Source organism: Miscanthus floridulus, chromosome 2 (assembly GCF_019320115.1).
Source record: "Miscanthus floridulus cultivar M001 chromosome 2, ASM1932011v1, whole genome shotgun sequence".
Lineage (NCBI taxonomy): Eukaryota > Viridiplantae > Streptophyta > Magnoliopsida > Poales > Poaceae > Miscanthus > Miscanthus floridulus.
In genome coordinates, this window is record NC_089581.1 from 6573022 (window position 1) to 6590523 (window position 17502).

General features: G+C 45.5%; 2 protein-coding genes across 2 annotated transcripts; one reads left to right on the forward strand and one right to left on the reverse strand.

The window, feature by feature from the left end:
* Positions 1-1689: 1689 nt before the first annotated feature.
* On the reverse strand, positions 1690-8025 carry LOC136536018 (cysteine-rich receptor-like protein kinase 44). Its single transcript, XM_066528450.1, has 7 exons — positions 7723-8025; positions 7368-7626; positions 7042-7270; positions 6795-6945; positions 6491-6679; positions 3118-3435; positions 1690-1839 (listed from the first exon to the last, which is right to left on the reverse strand). The coding sequence occupies exons 1-7, from the start codon at positions 7918-7920 to the stop codon at positions 1690-1692; spliced, it is 1494 nt and encodes a 497-aa protein (XP_066384547.1). The 5' UTR covers positions 7921-8025.
* A 1970-nt stretch (positions 8026-9995) lies between these two features.
* Positions 9996-15887, forward strand: LOC136515990 (probable cellulose synthase A catalytic subunit 2 [UDP-forming]). Its single transcript, XM_066509421.1, has 14 exons — positions 9996-10492; positions 10632-10824; positions 11129-11376; positions 11479-11578; positions 11667-11853; positions 12146-12412; positions 12497-12842; positions 12933-13070; positions 13183-13308; positions 13395-13607; positions 13778-14030; positions 14228-14430; positions 14657-15007; positions 15090-15887. The coding sequence occupies exons 1-14, from the start codon at positions 10472-10474 to the stop codon at positions 15672-15674; spliced, it is 3231 nt and encodes a 1076-aa protein (XP_066365518.1). The 5' UTR covers positions 9996-10471; the 3' UTR covers positions 15675-15887.
* Positions 15888-17502: the final 1615 nt, after the last annotated feature.

Sequence of the window (17502 nt, forward strand, 5' to 3'; positions counted from 1 at the left end):
TGAAAAAATTGAAGGACGGTCTAGTCGGTGATGGAAGACTAATCGGAAATTCAGCAACCGAAAGGTGCACTCGGCCCACCCAGTGCCAATAGGCCTATCGGTCCTAGGGTAGCCAACGTTTCCAAATGCACCATTTATTTTTATGTTTTATCTTTTTGTGATCTCAAATAAAATACCTGAACATCTTAAGAAATACTGTAATTTTTTACGTAGATACTAAGAATCAAACACAACCAATTTTGTTTGGGTCTAGCATCATTGCTTTTATAGTTTTCAAATTAAAATTCTTTCCTTAATGATATATTTGAGTTTTTTTCGTAAGTTGTTTATAGCCCTGAAATGGTCTCCACAAATTCAAAAAAAAATCCTCTAAAATAGTGGTTCAGAAAGTAGTACTTTGTCATATTCTATATATATGCTTAGGTAAAATCCAAAGTTTTTAATAAAGCACATGTTCAATTATAGGTATACCTGCTCACATGAATATTTAATTTCAAAGTAGGCCATTATCTATTGGTACGATAAGGTCACGTGTAAACATGAACAATGCATTTTTCACACCACTAATTAAATTAGAAGTAGTATTTGACTGTGAACTAAGATAGCTCAGTTGGTTAGGTTCATTATGGTCGAACCTATCTATCCGGGTTAAGTCCTAGACTTGACATGGATATTCGTATTTTCCTATATTTATTTCAGGATTTAATGGTATTGTGATTTCAGTGGTAGACGCTGGATTTATTTTAGGATTTGATGGCAGTGCTTATAGGGGTAGCGTTTGCGTACATAGGGCGTTGCGTTTTTAGTTGTAGCGCTGAATTTATTCCAGTGTTACCTGATACTCTCCGTAAAAAAATACAACTATGAATTGCGTGCAATTTAACGATACTTATTTTGTCTCCTCATCGTTAGTATATTTTATATAATTTTAGTAAAACTTCAAATTGTTTGATTTTTAAAAAAACGTAATTGTATTATCTCTTTTGGTGGACGGAGGGAGGAGATATGAACAATAAAGAATGTAAGCAACTTGTTTGTATGTTTGTCTGCGGTGCCCCAACCTGAAACGCATATGCCCTCAACCTCGGTGCTGAGATCATGACCACGGTAGCCATGCGAAATATATAAAAAAAACAAAAGGAAAAGGACATGTCCAATCCAGCAGGAGCTGGTTCCGGTGAAAAAAATAAACAAGCATGTCCATCATCCTATCGGCGTTTGGACGGCCGACTTGATTATATTGGCCAGTCGGCAATGTTAACATCCGTGTCAATAGGACATGAGACAGATGGCACCACTTGTTAGCAGTTGAGTTGCCGCTGGATGTCCGATAGAATACTAGTTTTCAATTTTTTTCAAAATAGCATCTAGATCTGCAATTATTTATTAAAATAATATTATTTAAAAAAAAATTCAGCGAGTATTGAGTACTGGCCTCTAAAATCTCAAAGTAAATTTACTTTCCACACACATCCGCAAAAACAGAGCGAATTAGCGCGCACGTCAAAAGCCCGAATAAAAGGTACATCTTCTGTTGCAAATAGAAAGGTTCGGACATTCGGTCGATGGCAGCATGGCTTCAGGTTAGATAGAGGATGGATGAAAAAACAGAACTGCTAGCGCCCGGACGTCTGATCTGGGCGCTAGCGTCCGGACGTCCCTCAGTGCTCGACCACCCTCGTTCGCTTTTCAGTCCGCACTCCCCCAGGGCACGTCCTTTTCTAGTTCCACACGCCTCTTCCCAGACCGCACGTCCCCAGCACGCCTCCCGCCCCAGTCTGTCCGCCCCCAAATCGCCCCGTAGCCCGTCGCGTCCGCCCCACGCCGGCGACAAGCATGCTACATGCCCAACAGCGAATCCGGTATCAAAATCGGTTAGAGTGATTTTCCGACCGAATTAGCGGATCCCGTATTTGTCCAGAAAACCTCTCGAGGGAAATTCCTGTTTTTCCCATGGAGCAGCAAGGTTTGGCCCAGGAAGCAAGGTTTGGCCCAGGAAGAGAGGAGGCAAGGAGCTGACGAGTCATGCATGCGGCCCATCATTCCATGCGTGAATCCATGCTTGGCCCAGGAATTCACGCATGGAGCAGCAAGGTTTAGCCCTTTGTTCATTTTTCTTTTCCATTTTCTTTTTTTGGTAGTTCTGTAGTTTTCTTTGCATAAATATTCTGACGAGCTCATTGTTTGCTATTGTTTGCATATGGATTATGCATGGTTGCTATTGTTGCATCGAGCTCACTGTTTCCAGTGGTTACATATATCGATGTTTCCGTTTTGTGTTACCGCTTCCCGATCGTAATGGACGCGTTCCCGTTCGAAATATTCCGTTCCCGATATCTCGTAATACCGGATTCGTTTTCCAGTCCGGACTTCTCGTTCCCGTTCCCGTTCTCAGCCAAAAAATACAGGAGCAGGAATGGTTAAGACATTTTTCCGACCGTTTCCAACCGTTTTCATCCCTACCCAACGCCCTCCATGACCACAGCACCCGCGTCCGCCGGCCCAAGCACCTCCGCCCGCTAGGCCCGGCGAACCACACGCCCCCGTCTGCCCGGCTCGCCCCTCCCTGAACGAACAACATAGAAAGCTGGAATAAAACACGTGCAACAACGCGAAACAACTACCGCAACATTACGCTGAAACAGATGAAACACCATGAACATATTATTGTAATAACACGGAACAACTGCTGCAACATTAGGCTGAAGCAGCTGAAACGCCATGAATATATTATTGCAACATCATGGAACAACTGCTGCAACATTAGGCTGGAAGCGTATGAAACAACACTCAAATAAAAACACTTGCAACAACATGGAACAACTACTGCAACATGATACTGAAGCAACTGAAATATTTCGAAAGTATTGTTGCAACATTTGTTCGAAGCATATGAAACATCCAGATCAGAACGATTGCAACATCGTCTAGAAACAAGTGAAACATTTTGAAACAGTGCTTGCAACAAAATCTTTGAAAACCCGTTGAAACATGGGCAAAACATTCCCCAGATCTACTTGTACAACATCCTTACGATTCAACTGCAATATATCTCTGAAGCGTCTGAAACAACTGAAAGATACAATTACAACATATAGGGGGGAGAGAGCCCTGTACGGGGAGCGCCATGGCCGTCAGATCTGAGGGCGTCGGGAGCTCCATGTGGGGGAGGACGCTGGTGTCGAGGAGGGGTGCCGCCGAGGTGGGGAGGAGGGAGCCGGGGACGGGGAAGGAGACGTCGGTGTAGGAGAAGGAGCCGACGTGGTGGGGGAGGACGCCGGTGTCGGGGATGGGCGCCGCCGGGGTGGGGGAGGAGGACGCCGCCGCCGACGGCCAAGGAGGGAGAAAGGTGTGTGGAGGACGGGCGAAAGTCGGGGAGGAGCACGGCCGCCGGCTCACGGCGCTGCGGAGCACAGTCGAGGGCGCGCGGCCCTCCTGGATCCATGGGGGAGGAGAGGGAGAGGAAAGGAGCAGCGGCAGCGAACATGTGGATAGGCTGTGAAATGAACTACAGTGCAAGCGGATAAGGTCATGAGAGACAAGTGGAGGAGGACGGGCGGCCGCCGTATCAATAGTTATCTGTCCGGAACCGTCGGCGTTAGAGCCATAGCATTACCGATGAAAAAAAAAATTCTGTCAACTGTGCCTGGCGACGAAGCGTAGAGACAACTGGTCACCGCATGGACAGAGGGAGAAGCGAATGAGGCCGAGCACCTGGCGCCCGTTCCGCTGGAGCGATCTGGAATCGTGGTTGAGGTTGAGTGAGCTCGAATGCTCAGGAGCTAACTTCCTTCGGCAGGGCCCGGTACAACGAAGTAAAAACTCTGTTGTGCTCTTGATAGTTTGGGAGATTTGGAGTTGGGAGGGAGAGAAACAACAGAGTTTTTTGGCACGGGACTGGAAACGGCTCAGGAGACCTTCAATGGCTGGCATCTGTGATCCACACGCACTGTGCCGACTTTAATCCGTACCAATCAACTGTGGAACAATATTTTTCTCTTATAACAAACCAGCCATACAAATCAGCAGAAGCCGATTTAGAGCGTGTTTGGCACAGCTCTTAGGGGCTCCGGCTCATACACTGTAGGTGTACTGTAGCGAGGAGCCGGAGAAGCTTCAAATCATGGCTCCACCAGCTTCTCATCTTCTCAGTTCTTTTTTACCTCGAAATCCGAAATGGCTCCATGCTACAGTGTCGCTGCAGTGATTTTGAGGAGGAGCCGGAGCCCCTGGAAGCCATGCCAAATACGGCCTTAATACCAGCCGAACAAGACATGAAGCTCATCTTGCGGGCCGCTCCATCTCTAGGCTAGGAGGAGCTGCAGGAAGCAGTCAGTCGGTTTCTTAGTCTTATCCTCATAGCTAGTGCCTAAGAAAACCAGGGCTGGCGGATGAACAACCTGCAAACTGTAATCAATCTCTAATCTACTTGTCAATGAAAGCCGGGTAACCGGATCTTCTCCCCTAATGAGATAATTCAGTTTGACGGTCGATGTCAAAATAGTTGTAATAGGTGAAAATTGAGGCACAGGCCTGCTGCATTTGACAAAGACTCAAACTAAAAAGGTTGGCTGCATCTGTGATGATCCATGATTCAGTGAGCTGACAAATTATTAGGTGCTTTTACTATCACCAGTTTGATACAACTTTCATTTTGCAGTATATCCAAGGATGCTACCTAACTTTTTTTTTTGAAAGAACAGGAGGGCCGGCAGGCCCTACTGGCATATATTAAAACAAGGTAAAAAAACAACAGTCCAAGAGTACAAAACATGGTGAGGTAGCTGAAAAAAAACATTCTAAGGAATTAAGAAAGGGAAGGTGAAGAAGATCCAAGAGTACACAAGAGGCCTCCATCCTAATTTAAGCGGCTTATCCATTCGAGTTTTAGGAAAGTACTTCTTTGCTCTGCATAGCATCAGCTCTAGCTCAATCCTGAGTATTACTTGGGCACACATGGTTTAACGCATTCGGAGTATTACTTATTATCATGTATGTCGATGCAACCATCAAAATTACTACTCAAATGACACAGCCACACATGAGATATTACTCAGAAGACAAAGACATGAGCGTGTGGGAATTAAATGTATGCGCTAATGCTGTAATGCATGCATGCGTGTGTGCCTGTTTCAAGTTTGCATGCGTCCAATAGAGGTATAGTGTCAATGCTTTCTTGGTTGGTAGAATAAATGCCTTGGGTAGAATAAATGGTGGGCCCCTTGAAGCGATAGAGCATGCTTGCCAAACTCTTGAAGTGGACGACATACGTGGCGCTAAGCTAGAGGAGCTGCCATCTGGACCGCTAGAAATAAATCATATTTATCTGAGATGGGTCGACTCACCACTGCGGGTGCCCCTGAGGCCATAGCTACTGATTCCTCGTATATGAACTACAAAGAGGACACATAGAGACACTGGAAGGGTTGGGAGGGGTGCGATGAAGCAATGGATGGCACATGCTTATATAGGCAAGAGTTGGAGGAGGAACGGGTGCCTCTGCATGCATGGGTGCAGATGCAAGTATGGTAGCCGTATTAATGGCGACCAACCCCAACCACCGACCATCTCGGGAGCAACGTGCACACAACCCAAGCCGTCTCTTAGATGCATGGATGCATGTGTAAGTACAAATGTTCCTACATGGTCGGTGAATTATTTTTATCTGATGGTAAGGAGGAGAGGCATTAAATGTGTCCACTGCCCGACTTGTTTTTATCTGCTGGTAGCATGGAGGGGAGGCATTAAATGTGTCCACCTGACTTTTGACCCACACTGCGCAGGTGAAGATGTCCCGTGCTTTCAAATTTACTGAGTAAATTTCTGGATAGCTTAGGGAGGCACTCGTGCATGCATGAAAATTTACTGCCTAGTATTTATTGATAGTAAATTTATTAATCTAAAGGGAGAAGACACATGTGATGTAAATTCCTCCTGTCATAGTAACTTTTTTTATGTAAAGGACACGTGAAAGCACAGTGATGTAAATCCCTCTACCGTAGTATTTTTTTTGCATGCAAAGTATACCTACAGTTTATATTGTTCTTGCATGCATGGTCATTCAATTTTTCATCTACTTCATTGTATGCGTCCACTTGCTTTATCTATCCACTGCCGAATGTACGGAGAAAGGCTGGTTGTGACGCGCTTCATCTAAGTCGTGGAATTTCTATCTAACGCACCAACTAAATAGAACATACGTAGACACCTTGGGAGGCCGCCTAGACGGCGTGCCTTCATATCTCTAATTACTACTTCAATAGAAAACACTAATCATTTTTTGTCCAAAACGTGGAGTTCCACCCAAAAAAGAGCCGTTGTGATTTGAACCGTCCATCTCATGCATTAGTAGCTCTAGCTCTGGACCAAACATCTAGGCTGTTGATGATGTATTGTGAAAATTTATTGGCTGATATAATTTCCTTCATATTATTTAGCAGTACGATGAACATTAAGTAAGCAGAAATGAAAGTGTCATCAGAGTCTATACCTGGTCGGTAATTGTCTCCATCTTATTTAGCTTATTAATAATAGCCCCTACACTCGGCCTTTGGTGCCGATTAGTCTCCACACAACTTAAAGCCATTTCAATGCATCTCACTACTTGTTTAGAATATGTCTCCAGCGCAACTGCATCCATTAATGTTGTTCGTAACCTATTCCTCCATTTTTCATGTACCTGATAGTTTGGATTTGGAACATAGAAAATTGAAGTATATGAGTATATATTAAAAAAGCAAGTGCTATTTCTAGAAAAATCACAATTGATCATCATTTGTAGCGAATTTTCTTACAAGATCAACAAATTGCTTGGAAGGCATTTCAGCACACTGGGTGTAACCTGTACGTCCACTTATAATCTTTATGATGATGACACCCAAACTGAATATGTCAAGCTTATTTGAGACTACACCCTCCTCTATATATTCTGGTGGTAGATATCCACTGCATAAGACATCATATATACATGTTACTGATATGATGAAACACACAAAAAAAAATCATTGCATGTGTAAAACTCATATAAAGAATTAATCTTACTGTGTCCCTATACAACTTTTTGTGATTCGTGTTCGTTCTTGTTCGAAAATCTTTGACAAGCCAAAATCTGCAATCTTTGGCATCATATTGTCATCCAACAATATATTAGCTGGTTTTAAATCCAAATGATAGATAGGAGGGTCCAATTCCTTGTGAAGGTATTTCAAACCCTCGCAGATCCCCTTAATTATCGCATAGCGTGTGGGCCAGCCATCGCCACTATATTCATCTGTCGGAGCAAACAGTCTCTCAAAATGCAAATTTGAAGAATGGTTACTTCAAGTGAATTAAACTGATCATACAAGAAAAGAAGAGCACAATAATACCAAAAATGTACTTGTCAAGGCTTCCATTATGCATATATTCGAAGCAGAGTGCCATATGTTTGCTATCAGCAAAAATCATTTTTCCTTCATGCAGTACGAATTCGCGTTGAGTTTCATGGCAAAAGCCAATAAGACGCACAATATTCTTGTGTTGGAGTCTTGCAAGGTTCTGAAACTCCTCCTCAAAACGTTTGTCATCAAGTCCAGGCATGGAATGAAGCAACTTCACAGCGATAGTTTCACCATTTTTATGCACTCCCTGCTTAACATCGCATATAAGCATGGTTTAATGCAAGCATATAACATGTGAAAACAGAAAATGACTATGAAAACATGTCTGCCTCTTAAATCGTACCTTGTAAACTTTTCCATATGCACCAGTACCAAGTTCACGGTCCTCAGAGAAATCATTTGTTATCTTCTTCAATAAATAGAGTGGCACACATTTTGGAAACACCTTGCTTGCATGGACCAAGTTATAGCTTCCCCTGGTTGGAAAAAGAGAAGGCGCGGCTTCATGTTCACGAAGGCCAGGGAGGGGAGAAGGCGCCATCAGGATATTTAGAGGATCGTGGTGAGATCACGGAAATGCAGCCATGGATGGTGGATCTAACTGGCCTCAACTGCCACTGCAAGTCCAATCACTGAACTGGCTCTACCAAGGCCCACACGGCTGCAAATTAAAGCTGATATAAACACCAACATGTGTGATGATCAAAGTGGCATGAACATGCAAAACCATGGTTAGTTCTTAAGTAAGCAGATAGGGAGACTCAAACAGATATATACACTAGTTGGGATGTAACAGGACTGATTAAAAAGTAGTTTGCTTGATTGTACTGCATCCAAGTTGAGCCCTTCATATACATCTTCCAAGTTAAGTAGCAATAGCTGTCAAATGAATAAAAGAAAATTTGAGGGTCCATCCACAAGCTCTTGGACAACCAACAGAGCTTATCAATCTTCATATACACCTTTCTTCTCCGCATCGACCTCTACCGATAGACCAACAGAGCTTCCACAGAATGCATCATAAAGCAAAACATAGGCAGCGTGCGGCCAGCGGCAGATCTGCCAGATTAAGCTCAGACCGACCACCAGTAAAGCTACATCTGCCCACAGATAGCAGATTTTACGGGGAAAAGAGCAACGGGGAACGAAAGCACTAACCTGGAAAACAAACTCCGCTTGCAGCTAGCTAGTCTTCGTTCGTTTTTTGGTGATGACTGATGAGGTCCAGGTTGCGCAGGTCTTGCTGTCTTGCACGAGTATCGCCCTTTAGTTACGTGGGCCTTGCTTGTAGGTCATACTCGTTGATGAGCCGTCCGTCTTGGACCACGTTTTGGGCCGGAGTGTATCGTTCTAATGGCCGTCATGTTCGGCAGCTGTTTGGGCTGTGGCTGTGGTGGATGTTCGGTCTAGCCATTCGGCGGTCCAGAGCCTAGCCATTTGGCTGCCCGGCAGCAGTGTCGTCTCTTTCTCTCCCTCTACGAATTCGATCTCCGTCGCCGACACATTGGTTCAGCTTTAGCAGACGCAGAGCCGGACGCATCATCACTCACTAATTCCAGGAGGTATTCAAGTCTCCACTTTCCGTCTCCAAACAGGAAGCATTGGGGCGCTCTTCCCTGGGCGTCGTGTTTTGGCAGGTCGTTATGGTTTGTTTGTCTACGGTGGTGGTCCTCTCGCTGCATGATGTTCTTGGAACACGATAACTTTGTATTAAACATTTCCCTCTTCATGAAATATGTACAAAGCCACGTTTGCGGGAAAAGCTTTGATGGAACTTGGCGGACAAATCACCATGAAAAATCTTTCTAACTTACTCAAAACATGGTGTATGGGTATGGGTCATCAGTCTGGGTCAAGTAAGAAGTCAGGGGGAGGTGGACAATAAAAATAAGATAGAATTTTGGCTCTTTAATATTAGATATAGATATATGTATAATGTTTTGTCACATGGTGTTATAGAAGCAACCTCTATACACGTGTAGGTATGAGCATTTGAAATACTATATATAGACACATGCTTACAGTGTGGTACGTGTTAACTATTATAAAATCAAAGGTACTTCCTCCATCCATAAATAAATCAATTCATAGAGTTGTGTTAAGTTAAACTTTTTCTTTATGTTTGATCAAATTAATAAAAAAGTGTGTTCGAAAAAAAGAGCACATAAACAGTTATGTCACTAAATAAACACATAATAAAAATATATTTTATGATGACGAGTTAAAAGAATTTAACTTAAAATAACTTTAGAAATTAATTTATTCAGATGAATATACCACAGTAGATGGCACGTATTTTCAATTGTTTGGCTGACTGACAGCAGATATGCAGCTGTTGACCATCAGCATCCAAACATTCCATTCATTTTCATTCCCGTCCTTCCGGCAGTACTCTAGCGGCAGCCAACCAATCACCGGCTGTCGCGCCTTGCCGCAGTCCCTGCCACCCGGCCCCACGTGCCCTCTCCAGTCCTCCAGCTGTGCGGTGCGGCCGACCACGAGACGGTCTCGACAGTCGACACGGACTCCCCCACGCCACGTCACTGTCCCGTGGTCCCCGTCCAGCTCATCCCTTCCCATTCCCCACCCGGCCTCGGCCTCCCCCACGCGAAAACTAATAACCAAGATCAACTCCAACCCCGCACGCGAATCCAAAATTACTCCGCAAAATCCCGGGGTTTATCACTCAATCGCCGATCGCTAAGCCCCGCAAGGAAGGACAGGTAACCGAGCGCACGCGCCGATCCAATCCGCGCGGCATTGCGACGTGTGCGCGTCCCCCCACCCCCCGTCGCCGTCTCGTCGGTGCCGCGTCCTTTTTCCTCTCCCCACTCCGTCGCCGCCTCGCACGAGCTCCACCACTTGCTCCCGCGCGAGGTGAGGTGAGCACTGGGTTAGGGCCACTGCCACTGCCACTGCCACTGCCACCGCCACCGCCACCACTACTGGGCTGGGCTGCCTCTGCCCCTGCCGTCGGCGCGCGAGCCCGGAGGGGATTCGGCGCTGGCACGCGCGGGAGGGGAAGCCGAGGAATGCGGTGACGCGGCGGGGGTCCGGCCTTTGTGAACGGTGGAGGCTCAGATTGGCGCGCCATGGACGGCGGCGACGCTGTGGTGAGTGGCACGCATTTCGGGGGATGGGGATTGGGGAATATAGCAGTAGCAGGAGGGTTTTCGTCTGCGGTTCGTTTGGGGATTGAACTGAAGTTGTTTTGTGTTTTTTCTTTCCTGGTGTGTTTGTGCGCGTGCGAAGAATTCGGGGAAGCATGTGGCCGGGCAGGTGTGCCAGATCTGCGGCGACGGCGTGGGCACCGCGGCGGATGGCGACCTCTTCACCGCCTGCGACGTCTGCGGCTTCCCAGTGTGCCGCCCCTGCTACGAGTACGAGCGCAAGGACGGCACCCAGGCGTGCCCGCAGTGCAAGACCAAGTACAAGCGCCACAAGGGTATGCCAACCTCTTTCATTTCCATGCATATCTTAGGTTTATTATAAGTGCAGCAGGTTAGGCTTGACCTGCTATTGACACCAATCATGTAGTTGCAATTTAATAGCTAGGAGCAGGTGTTAATTCAGTGGCTGGCAAATTTATTCCGATTCTCACCGTAAGCTACCTCTTTCAGTGAATTGTACTCAAATTATAGTGTTGAGTTGTGTTACATTGCCGCCAAGAGCAGCAAATAAGAGTGGAGTTTGTTGGCTTCAACCATGGCCAAATCTTATTCCTTACTCAATTCTGTTCTGTTGTTTAGGGAGCCCACCAGTACACGGTGAGGAAAATGAGGATGTGGATGCTGATGATGTGAGTGACTACAACTACCAAGCATCCGGCAACCAGGATCAGAAGCAAAAGATTGCTGAGAGAATGCTCACCTGGCGGACAAACTCACGTAGCAGTGATATTGACCTGGTTAAGTATGACAGCGGTGAGATTGGGCATGGGAAGTATGACAGTGGTGAGATCCCTCGTGGATATATCCCGTCACTAACTCATAGCCAGGTTGGAGTTGAAACTTTAGACTTTTATTTAAGGTGATTGTGTTAAATATAGTTCAGAAGACAGAACTAATATTCAGTTCCTTCATATGGATTGTTTTTACAGATCTCAGGAGAGATTCCTGGAGCCTCCCCTGATCATATGATGTCTCCTGTTGGGAACATTGGCAGGCGTGGACATCAATTTCCTTATGTCAATCATTCTCGTATGTTTATCAATCATCAATATCTCATGTTTTGTTGGCTACTGCTGCATCTACTACGATCTAATATCTGCGTCTTGGTTCGTATCAGCAAACCCATCGAGGGAGTTCTCTGGTAGCCTTGGCAATGTTGCATGGAAAGAGAGAGTGGATGGATGGAAAATGAAGGACAAAGGTGCAATTCCTATGACCAATGGGACAAGCATTGCTCCATCAGAAGGGCGTCGACTTGATGATATTGATGCTTCTACTGATTATAACATGGAAGATGCCTTACTGTAAGTTCGCATATGCTTGTGTATACCTTTAGCCAGCTCCAAATGTACCAATAATTAATGTTTCCTCCTTTATCTGTATTAGTAGTGTTAACAGTAGTTTGCACTTTGGTGTGTTTGGAAATCAAAGACAGTTTGTCAAATCATGCCTTTTGAACAAATTTTATGCAGATCACTGATTTCAGAGGAAATACATTATGTTATATGAATGCAGATATCGGCTATCGCTATCAAACATGTAAATGCTGACTTTCATGTCACTTTTAGCAATAACTTTTGTGGATCCATATTGCAGGAATGATGAAACTCGGCAACCTCTTTCTAGGAAAGTGCCAATTCCTTCATCCAGAATAAATCCATACAGAATGGTCATTGTGCTACGTTTGATTGTTCTATGCATATTCCTGCGCTACCGTATCACACATCCTGTAAACAATGCATATCCACTGTGGCTGTTATCTGTCATATGCGAGATTTGGTTTGCTCTGTCCTGGATTTTGGATCAGTTCCCAAAGTGGTCCCCAATCAACCGTGAAACTTACCTTGATAGACTGGCTTTAAGGTGATGTGAAGTATTTACTGCTAACTCAAAACTGTCTTTGCTGTTCTAAGACTGACAATTTCACAATGCTACTTCCATTGTCAGGTACGACCGAGAAGGTGAACCATCTCAATTAGCTCCTGTTGATATTTTTGTCAGTACTGTGGATCCTATGAAGGAGCCTCCCCTTGTCACTGCAAATACTGTGCTTTCCATCCTTGCTGTCGACTATCCGGTTGACAAGGTATCTTGCTATGTTTCTGATGATGGAGCTGCTATGCTGACTTTTGATGCGCTCTCTGAAACTTCAGAGTTTGCTAGAAAATGGGTTCCGTTCTGTAAGAAGTACAACATAGAGCCTAGGGCCCCGGAGTGGTACTTCGCTCAGAAAATTGATTACTTGAAAGACAAAGTTCAAACTTCTTTTGTGAAAGAACGCCGGGCCATGAAGGTATATTTGATATTTATATATATGCATGTAGGTTTTGGCAGTTCCTGCTGCTGTATGACGCCAATTTGTATTCTGAAACATACTTGACAGAGAGAATATGAAGAGTTCAAAGTCCGTATCAATGGCCTTGTAGCCAAGGCACAAAAAGTTCCTGAGGAGGGATGGATCATGCAAGATGGTACACCTTGGCCTGGGAACAATACTAGGGACCATCCTGGAATGATTCAGGTTAAGCTCAATTTTTTTTGCCCAAAACTATTTGACCACAACATATATCTTTCCCAGCACAGAATGATTATTGTTGCTTGCACTTTAAACTCAAAATTGTGGTCATTCTCAGGTTTTCCTAGGTCACAGTGGAGGCCTAGACGTTGAAGGCAATGAACTTCCTCGTTTGGTTTATGTGTCTCGTGAAAAACGTCCTGGATTCCAACATCACAAGAAGGCTGGTGCCATGAATGCACTTGTGAGTGGCTAAATACGAACAATTTCAAAATGCATCTTGCTAACTTTAGTTACTTGGATGTAATGGAGGTTGAATGTTTTCTGCAGGTTCGTGTGTCAGCTGTCCTTACTAATGGGCAATACATGTTGAATCTTGACTGTGACCACTACATCAATAATAGCAAGGCTCTCCGAGAAGCTATGTGCTTCCTTATGGACCCAAACCTAGGAAGGAATGTCTGTTATGTCCAATTTCCTCAGAGGTTTGATGGTATTGATAGGAATGACCGATATGCAAACAGGAACACTGTGTTTTTCGATGTAAGCTAGCGTTATCCTTTTAAAGTTTTTTTGGGCATCCACTTCCACATTTTCATGAGGCGTAAAGAAAACTTGATGAATTAGTGATGCTAATACTTGTTATGTGATGAAATTTTTGAGAATCCGAGTGCAATGTGCCAGATAATTATCTGTATTTCTGTTTGCTGCAGATTAACTTGAGAGGTCTTGATGGCATTCAAGGGCCAGTGTATGTGGGAACTGGTTGTGTGTTTAACAGAACGGCCCTATATGGTTATGAGCCTCCAGTCAAAAAGAAAAAACCAGGCTTCTTCTCTTCGCTTTGTGGGGGAAGGAAAAAGACGTCAAAATCTAAGAAGAGGTCAGAAAAGAAGAAGTCACACAGACACGCAGACAGTTCTGTACCAGTATTTAATCTTGAAGATATAGAGGAAGGGATTGAAGGTATCATTGAGTTGTGTGTGTGTGTGTGTTTTAATTCGAGTAGATGTGCATTCAATATTTCTGATTTTTGTTCACCACGATTCAGCTGCCCATTTACTCATCGTTTTTATCTGTCGTAAATATAAGGTACCATAGACAAGTAGTGTTTCCTTTCTTTTATCCTTGATCTTTTATCTTGCACTTCACAAACTTCATAGGTTCTCAATTTGATGATGAAAAATCGCTGATTATGTCTCAAATGAGCTTGGAGAAGAGATTTGGCCAGTCCAGTGTTTTTGTAGCCTCTACTCTGATGGAATACGGCGGTGTTCCACAGTCTGCAACTCCAGAGTCTCTTCTGAAAGAAGCTATTCATGTCATCAGCTGTGGTTATGAGGACAAAACTGACTGGGGAACTGAGGTAATGACTCCTGAAGTTATGACTAGTAACATCAGCGTTGCTGATGCTTGTGCTATTACTTGCTACTAGCACATGCAAGGAAATGTTGAGATATGAATTGATGTTTTCTTGTCTGGTTTGCTCATAAAACCTTTGATTTTGGTGATAAATATCTACTTCTGTTGTTGGAAATGATATATTTGTTATTGAATTGATGTTTTCTTGTCTTTAATATGGTGCACCACAGATCGGATGGATCTATGGTTCTGTTACAGAAGACATTCTCACTGGATTCAAGATGCATGCTCGAGGCTGGCGGTCAATCTACTGCATGCCTAAACGACCAGCTTTCAAGGGATCTGCTCCTATCAACCTTTCTGATCGTTTGAATCAAGTGCTTCGGTGGGCTCTTGGTTCCATTGAAATTCTTTTCAGCAGGCATTGTCCCATATGGTATGGCTATGGAGGACGGCTTAAATTCCTGGAGAGATTTGCTTATATTAACACAACAATTTATCCACTCACATCAATCCCACTCCTCCTGTACTGCATATTGCCAGCAGTTTGTCTTCTCACTGGGAAGTTTATCATCCCAAAGGTAAAACACACACATTTATGTACTGTGCAGGCAGAATTGCAAAGAATTGATTCTGACACTCTTTTATTTTTCTTGAATGCAGATTAGTAACCTAGAGAGTGTTTGGTTTATATCACTCTTTATCTCGATCTTTGCCACTGGTATCCTTGAGATGAGGTGGAGTGGTGTTGGCATTGATGAATGGTGGAGGAATGAGCAGTTTTGGGTTATTGGTGGTATTTCTGCGCATTTATTTGCTGTCTTCCAGGGTCTCCTAAAGGTGCTTGCTGGTATTGACACGAGCTTCACTGTCACTTCTAAGGCCACTGATGAAGAAGGTGATTTTGCTGAGCTCTACATGTTCAAGTGGACAACGCTTCTGATCCCACCAACCACTATTCTGATCATCAACCTGGTCGGTGTGGTTGCTGGCACTTCCTATGCGATCAATAGTGGTTACCAGTCATGGGGACCTCTTTTTGGGAAGCTCTTCTTCGCGTTCTGGGTGATTGTCCACTTGTACCCCTTCCTCAAGGGCCTCATGGGGAAGCAGAACCGCACGCCGACCATTGTTGTTGTATGGGCTATCCTCCTTGCATCGATCTTTTCCCTGCTGTGGGTTCGTATCGATCCATTCACCACCCGGGTCACTGGTCCTGATATCGGAAAATGTGGCATCAACTGCTAGAATGAGCTGAATGTATTAAAGAGTGGAACTAGCACCCATTGTGTCGTAATTTATCAGTGGGTGGCTCTTTCTATAGTATGCTAGGAACTTGGTCGGGAGAAGTTAATTACATATTGTAAGAGAATGAAACGCTCAATTCATTCATTCAGTAGTGACTGAGTACATATACAAGATGCCAGTGAATGCTGGCCGAACAATGCTAACAAGCTCCTATATGTGCGGATCAGGCATGCAGCAGTACATGAGAGAGATTACAGAGATGACAGCTGAGTCTACGCTAGCTAACTGAATCCCTAACTGAATGCTGAAGAATCGGTCGTTTACACCCCCCCGCAGTTGGAGTGTCAGTTGATCGGATGCACAAACTGTCCCTGAATTCAGTGAACAATGGCGTCGGTAGCCCTTTTGTCATGATGTCTGCAAATTGGTACCTTGTTGGAACATGCAGCACCTTGAACTCGCCCAGAGCAACTTTCTCACGCACAAAATGTATGTCAAGCTCGATATGCTTTGTCCGTCGATGATGAACCGGATTCTCCGAGAGATAGACTGCGGACACATTGTCACAGTAGATTACCGTGGCCTTGTCGACGACGACCTGGAGTTCTCGAAGAAGATTGCGTAGCCAGCAGCACTCAGCAGCAGCATTAGCCACGGCTCTGTATTCTGCTTCGGCACTCGACCTTGAAACCGTGGTTTGTCGTTTGGACGACCACGATACAAGCGAGTCACCGAGGAAGATGCAGTAACCGGATGTCGATCGCCGGGTATCCGGGCACCCCGCCCAGTCTGCGTCTGAGTAGACCGTCAACGTAGTCGAGGGAGTAGCCGAGATGGTGATGCCGGCGTCAATGGTGCCGCGCAGGTACCGAAGAATGCGCTTGACGAGGGTCCAATGCACATCGCGGGGGGCGTGCATGTGCAGACACGCCTGGTTCACGCCATAGGCAATGTCAGGACGCGTGAGCGTGAGGTATTGGAGAGCGCCGGTGATGCTGCGATAGAATGTGCCATCAGTTGCAGTGTCACCATCCTTGGCAGAGAGCTTGGGCTTGGCTTCGACTGGTGTGCTGGCTGGCTTGCAATTGGTCATCCCCGCGCGTTCAAGGATGTCTTCAGTGTACTGCGCCTGGTTGAGGTGGAAGCCGTTGCTGTCGCGCCGTACTTGTATGCCGAGGAAGAAACGCAGTTCGCCGAGATCCTTGATCGCAAACGCTTGACGAAGGTGGTCGACGACGTGGCGCAGTAGTGTGGCGGACGACGCGGTGAGGATGATGTCATCGACGTACACGAGGAGGTACGCCGCCTGGTCACCGTTCTTGTAGATGAACAGCGAACTGTCGGAGCCGGAGGCGATGAAGCCCATGCGTAGAAGATGGCCGCCCAATCGAAGAAACCAGGCCCGCGGCGCCTGTTTGAGTCCGTACAGGGACTTGACGAGCAGGCACACATGATCAGGATGCTCGGTGTCGACGAAGCCTGCAGGCTGGTAGCAGTAGACGCGTTCAGCCAGATCACCGTGGAGGAACGCGTTCTTTATGTCGAGCTGGTGCACCGGCCAGCGTCGATTTGCCGCCAGGTGGAGGACAGTCCTGATCGTCGCCGGCTTGATCACCGGCGAGAAGGTTTGATGGAAGTCGATGCCGGGGCGTTGTGAAAAGCCCCGCACCACCCATCGGGCCTTGCGACGTTCGAGGCTGCCGTCGGGGTTGAGTTTGTTCTTGAACAACCACTTCCCTGTAATGATGTTGGCATTGGCTGGTCGGGGCACCAGTGTCCACGTGCCGTTGTTCTTGAGCGCGTCGAATTCGTCCTGCATGGCGGCCAG

Excerpts from the sequence above, each read along its gene's own strand:
- LOC136536018 (XM_066528450.1), bottom strand. The coding sequence starts at position 7,920 with ATGGCGCCTTCTCCCCTCCCTGGCCTTCGTGAACATGAAGCCGCGCCT. Across the intron at positions 6,946-7,041 it reads AAAAGTTGTATAGGGACACA|TGGATATCTACCACCAGAAT; the intron begins GTAAGATTAATT and ends TGTCTTATGCAG. Across the intron at positions 1,840-3,117 it reads TGACGGCCATGGCGCTCCCC|CATGCTTGTCGCCGGCGTGG; the intron begins GTACAGGGCTCT and ends TTGGGCATGTAG.
- LOC136515990 (XM_066509421.1), top strand. The coding sequence starts at position 10,472 with ATGGACGGCGGCGACGCTGTG. Across the intron at positions 11,579-11,666 it reads TCCTTATGTCAATCATTCTC|CAAACCCATCGAGGGAGTTC; the intron begins GTATGTTTATCA and ends GGTTCGTATCAG. Across the intron at positions 14,031-14,227 it reads TATAGAGGAAGGGATTGAAG|GTTCTCAATTTGATGATGAA; the intron begins GTATCATTGAGT and ends CAAACTTCATAG.